Below are 6,434 nucleotides of genomic sequence, written 5' to 3' on the forward strand. Positions count from 1 at the left end.
TGAATCATATTTTCCTGGCATGTGATCTTTGCTCAGAAGCCACTTCTTCCTTTGAGCATTGTTTGCTATCTTGGGAGGCTGAGAATTCTTAAAACCATAAAGTCATGACTCATTTTATCAGTCCTTTCTTCAGTTTCTCTCTCTTCTCTCACATTTTGCTATAAGCATCAAAAATAAACCAGGCAGTACTTGAGATTCTGTGGTCAGGGATCTCTTTAGCTAGGTCATCCAAGTTATAAAGCACATTTTCTACTTTTCACATAACTACAAACAGCAGTGTTGCTAAACAATCTGACACTCCACAAAAAAAATTTCCTCTCCTCCATTTCCCAATGATATTTTCCTCACTTTCTTGAAAGCCCTCACCCCATTTCTTGAAGACCATAAGGTTTCCAGACACATCTTCTTCGAGTACTAGAAGCCTAACACTCTCCTCAAAACCCACTGTGCAGCTTCAATGCACTCCACCTCCAGGTGCCAAAATCTGCATTAGTAATTTATCACTTTATAACACATTTCTCCAAAAATTAGTTAAAACAACAAATCTCACACAATTTCTGGAGGTCAGAAATTCAAAAGCCACTTAGCTGTGTTTTCCTGCCTCAGGGTCTCTCATGAATCTGCAATCAAGCTATTAGCTGGGTGGGAAGCCAGGTCAGGGGTCAAATGAGGCTGCAGAATCTGTTTCCTGGCAGAGTCACGTGTTTGTTGGAAGGCCTCAGTTTGTGGCTATTGGCCAGAGGCTTTGGTTCCTTATCACATGGGCCTCTACACAGGTTACTCACAGGATGACAGTTTACTACCCCACAGCAAAAGATGAAATAGGTCGAATAGAAAGCTCTACACATATCCACAAAAAAAGGACTAACACATTTACTGAGATGGGAAAGATAAAGGAAGTAATGAACAGGGTTTTGAGAGGTAAAACTGAAGCATCCCAATTGGACATGTTAAATTTGAAGTGTTTTTGAGATACTCAAATGAAGTGGTAAGTAGGAGTGAGACACATGGTTCTAGAAGAAAAGGTCATTGTTGCTGGCTATCACCAGCAACAATTACGTGTTGGAAATTAATGAAATCACCCAGTAAGACACCTCTAAGCACAATTGTATGCATTATATTATTTATTTCTTTGTCTGTGTTACATTATTTAATCCCCACAAAAACCCAATGATGTATATGCTTTAGTGTCATAATTATTTCATACATAAGTAAACTGAGGCTTACAGACCTTAAGGCATTTGCCCAAGATTACAGTATATGGTAGAAGCTAGAGTTGACTCTCTGTGATTCAGCTCTTACTCAGTGTGACTGGTCTTTCATGTAGTCATTTATTGCCTTCCTGGAAAATACATTCACAGGGTAACAGGTTTTTTGGTGGTTTTTTCTGTTTGTTTTATTTTTTTTCACTTACTTGACCCCTATATATTTTCTACGACTAGGTCATAATAAGTCCCCTTGTGAAAACAATTAAAGGTTAAATCAGTGGATGTATATGGCCCTTTGGAAACAAATAGAAAGGGCTAGATGGTACAATCTTATTAAATGTTATGACATTTCCCTTTGTACCAATCATTTTCCAAAAAGGGTCAGATAGAGCAAGCATGGTTTACAAAGAGAATGAACTCCATTACCAAGCCAATTATTTGCAAATCTTCTCAAGTATTTGAGAAGCATCAATTTTTAGTGAACTAACAAAATGTATCTCTTCATTAAAGAAGATTTTATCACAAACTTTATTACATAGTAATTATTTCATGCAGCTTTAGTCATAGTTCCGTTTTTATATAAAAGCAATTCTTCTGTTATATAAAATTTACTATGGAGTACTTTGCAGCCTGGACTTTCACTTATCAATCTAAATAAATGATGGCTGACTGTAACTGGGGAACACAAAGGAAACAATTTGGCAAAAATTACCAGTAAACATTGTTTATCAACCAGAAATTAAGATAGTAATGTTCTACTTATTCATGTAACATCCAAACAAAATTCAAAAGATTCCTGGTGATCACTGAGGAAGTTAAATATTGTTTTTCAAAATTACCTGTCTAGATTTCTCTAGCCTGGATCACCTTTTCCAACAGCAATATGAAGAAATGGCACGGAGAGTACAAGATTTCTCCAGAGGCTTCTTTCTTCACAAGAAACAAAACAATTCCTCCAAATGTTGCCAGATTTCCCATAAATTTCTATAAATCCTATTTTTGATTCCTTAACTCTCTTTTGGACAAGCAGCAAAAATCATCAAAGAACAGATTAAGTTCTACAAACTGGGTGGTTGCTATTTTTCATTTCATCTGCTATTGACTATTTCACTTGGATATTAATATTCATACTCATGATCTTCTTGTTTGTGGTAATGACTAGTATAGGGGAGAAGGAAAAAAATAAAGGGCATAATTCTAGTAAATATTCACTGACTGCCTCTAATGTGCCAGGCATTAATCTAAGGACTTTATATGTACCAATCAACAGAATACTCACATTAACCTTTCAGGTAGATACTATTGTTATCTCCATTTTACAACCAAGGAAACGGCAAGAGCAAGGGGACATCAGGCCTAGAGAGCTGACCTCCAAAGCATCGTACCTAACCCCTATATTAATGAGTTCTGAGTTTCATATTCTGATTATATTTTAGATAATTGAACAAACTCTATTCCAAAACAATGGTTTGTGTGCAAACATACAGGAAATCATCCCCACACTGCAATTACTTATTTAGAAATAAAAATAACCTAACCCTATATGGAAAATTATCTCTTCATTGGAACTCCTATCAAATTCATTAAGCCTCAGTAAATATCAAAACAGTAATATTAAAATTTCTTCGAATTCAATGTCAATTCTTCAATTTTCTTGTTAAAACTAAAAACATACATGAACCATGCTACCAAGCAATGTAAACAACATATTTCAGTAAAATATTGTATAACAATAGATGAGATTCTGAATTTCTATGTAGAAATGCTCTCCCTTGTCAATTAAACTTTTTTTTATTTTTTCATTTAAATACTTTAATTTTCTCTCCATTTAAAAGAAAACACCACACATTTAAGTACACAGGTAATAGCAACTTTTATGCTTGTCAATCCAATATATACCAAGGATACACATGTGTGGTATAATTAATAACTCTACTATAATGATTGAAAATGTGTATACGTGATTGAAATAAAAATCCAAACTTTATATCATAGGCAAGACTAGATTGTTTCCTTTGAAGAGTAAAACCCTATGAAATAACTCCCCTTAAATATAGCCTCTGTTATATGGTTAACAGCACTCACAAAGTAACTTAGATTGAAGAATTAATCTGATAATCATCAAGCTAAAGAATAAATTGCAATAAAGCCTTGGAAAAACTTAAATAGTTGCATTCCCACCAGATGAAAGGAAGTATGTTTACCCAAATCCATAAGAATGTTCAGGACACTTACGCCTATGGGCATTTTTCATTCCTAGATGTTTGGAGTCTGGCCTGGAGAAGGAGAAAGAAAAGTTCTAATTGTCAAAAGTTTTTGATAAGAGGCTAACCAAAAGAAAGTTTGTCTAAAATAAAGTGTTATTGACTAGAGAAATAGTCTCAGGACATGGTGAGAAATGCAAACTTTAAGAATTTTTTCTAAGTTCCAAAAAGTTCCAGCAATCCCTTAATTTAAAACAGCTACAAGCAATTTGATAATAAGTATCAGAATTAAAACTGAAGAAGGATTAAAGATGGCTGCGTAGATATAGCTGGAATTTGCTTCCACCGAGAGGAAAATACGAAGTTCCTTCACACTTTCAACAGATCTTTTGAGAGAAAACACTGAAATGTAATTAAGAGGAGACAGTAGACACTGTGGTTGAAAAAGGAGGAAGCAGCACTGCCTGCTTGGTGCTGCCTCGCATCAGGACCAGATCCCAGGCCCAGACTGGACCCAATAAAGGAGCAAGTGAAGGAACCTCAGGATATCACATTCCTGCCACAGACTACTGAGATCCTAGTTACAAGTGTTCCTACAACCTGCAGACCTTTAGACTGGCAGGGGGAACTACCTGGAGAGTATGTAGAGGCATTACTTGAACGCCTGCAGAGCCCAGAAGGCTTCAGTGTGCTGGGCAACTGCAGTAAAAGGTGACTCTGGGCACCTACTCTCCAAGATTCTGCATCCTGCCCTGGGTGACTGCAGCTCCTGCTGTCTGTCCAGCTGGGAGAGAGTGAGGTCTGGGATAATCATGCACCCAAGACAGGCCTGGCTGCCATTGCAGTGGGACCTAGGTGCATCTGAACTGCATGCCCCTATGCCTGCCAGTCCCTCACAAGACTGCTTGCCTGGCCATTCCCAGAGGAGTAGAGGCATGGGGGCCCCATAGCATAACCTCCATCACACTGCCTGGGTGGTTTGTTGGCAGCCTGGGAGCAATTTACTCTCCAAATCACATCCAGTGTTTGACCCTGAGGAACCAAAGGACAAAACTACTGGCACAGTCCCAGTTCCCCAGGACCCAATCACACCACCTATTGGGTATTGGGAAGAGATTCGTGAACTGTCTCAAGGTGGGGAGGAGCTCCCACTGTCAAAACACAGAGAAGAGTGTGCAGTGGTGCTCCCTTCACAAAACTGGACTAGGAAGGATGTGGCCTGAAAGCTGCAGTTGCTGCCACAGGAAGCCTTGAGGTCTGGGATGCCTGGGATGGTGCGGTGATCTGGGTGCAGATACCTTGGAACTAGCCTAACAAGTCAGGCCTGTTGCCAGTGGCAAAGACCCACCTGCACAGAGGTGTCAGAGCAGAGCTGAACAGGCCCTATGGCCCCTACCTTCTGAGCTGAAAACCATGGCCACCCCTCTTTCCCTGACAGGCCCAGGAGGAGTGCCTCAATCACTCCCTAGAGGGTTGTCCCAGTGGCCTGAGGACTTCCCCGAGACCCCTGTAAGCGTGCAGCACTCAGAGAGCCTGGTAATGGGCTTGCACAATCCAGCTCCACCTAGCTAGCCCTGCCTAGCTTTGCCCCCTCCAGCCCCTTAGCAGCAGAGCGCAGAATGAGACCCCTGAGAGCCCCATGTCTGGTCCACTGCCAGGGACACCCTAGTATTGCTCTCATCAACAAAGGCCAAGTAAAAATTCCAGTCATCACCGCAACTGCGTCTCACCCACAAGCCCCACTTAATGGCGTGGATACCAAACTGCATGACTCATCACAACTTCTGCTGACATCACTGTACAGTGCTCAGCCAGCTCTTACCTGGAAGTGCCACCTCCTGGCCTGACGGTTGAACTGCCCAACCCAATTTAATTTCTGCTGACAGAAGTGCACACTGCTGGGGAATGACATAAGTCTCTTGAGACCTCCAACTCCCCATTGCTATAGGAGACAGTAAGCCTGACCACACACACTTGAGAAAACCACTCTACTAAGGATGTCTATAACTGAGGAATTCATACCATGCCTTAGCCTGCTAAAAACACATAGAAGCAAAACCAAAAGACCCTATGCAACATATGGAGCAGTCATAGCCTTAAGAGGGGAAGAAAAAAAAAAATCCCACCCGAATAAAAGTAAATCCAAAAGTAAGAACTGACATATAGAGAAAGAACCAGCACACAAACTCTAGCACCATGAAGAAATAAAATGTTGTGACATCCCCAAAGTGCAACTCTAGCTCTCTAGCAATGGATCCTAACCAAAATGGAAACTTTGAAATTACAGGTAAAAAATTCAAGATACAAATTGCAAAGAAGTTCAGTAAAATCCTAGAGAAAGTTAAAAAGTAATACCAAGAAACACCAAAATAAACCAGGAATTGAAAGACAAGCTAGATATATTTTTTTAAAAACAAAACACAACACAATTTCTGGAAATGAAAAACTTACTGAAGGAATTTCAAAACACAGTTGAAAGCTTTAATAAAAGATTATGCCAACCAGAAGAAAGAATTTCAGAGCTTGAAGAACAGTCTAATTAACCCAGTCAGACAAAATAAAGAAAAAAATGTTGAAGGAAAAACAAAGCTTTTAAGAAATATGAGATTATTCAGAGAAACCAAATGTGACTTATAGGCATTCCTGAGGAAAAGAAGAAAAAGAAAGTAACTTGGAAAATATGTTTGAGATAATAATTCAGAAAAATTTCCCTGATTGTGCTACAGATGTAGACACCCAGAAACAAGAAATTCAGAGAACACCTTAAGACCCTATACAAAATGAACATCACCAAGGCATATAGACATCAGACTATTCAAGGTCAAAATAAAAGAGCAAATCTTAAAGGCAGCTAGACATAAGTGTCAAATAATCTGTAAAGAGGATCTCACAAGACTCTGAACTTCTCAGAAGAAACTTTACAAGCCAGAAGACGTTGGGGGACTATTTTCAGCCTTGTTAAGGAGAAAAACTGCCAGCCAAGAATTTTTTTTTTTTTTTTTTTTTTTTTTTTTTTTTTTTT

The 6,434-nt window shown here is 39.1% G+C and overlaps 1 protein-coding gene across 1 annotated transcript in view; it reads right to left on the reverse strand.

Annotated features, from left to right (window-relative positions):
• The window catches only part of LOC108514087 (uncharacterized), a 205,469-nt gene that overhangs the window by 80,100 nt on the left and 118,935 nt on the right, over positions 1 to 6,434 (reverse strand). Inside the window, exon 7 of the mRNA XM_017850119.1 lies at positions 44 to 69. Within this exon, the coding sequence (XP_017705608.1) occupies positions 44 to 69 (26 nt within the window). The remainder of the gene's footprint in view (positions 1 to 43; positions 70 to 6,434) is intronic.

Source organism: Rhinopithecus bieti, unplaced genomic scaffold (genome assembly GCF_001698545.2).
Source record: "Rhinopithecus bieti isolate Rb0 unplaced genomic scaffold, ASM169854v2 scaffold_33413, whole genome shotgun sequence".
Lineage (NCBI taxonomy): Eukaryota > Metazoa > Chordata > Mammalia > Primates > Cercopithecidae > Rhinopithecus > Rhinopithecus bieti.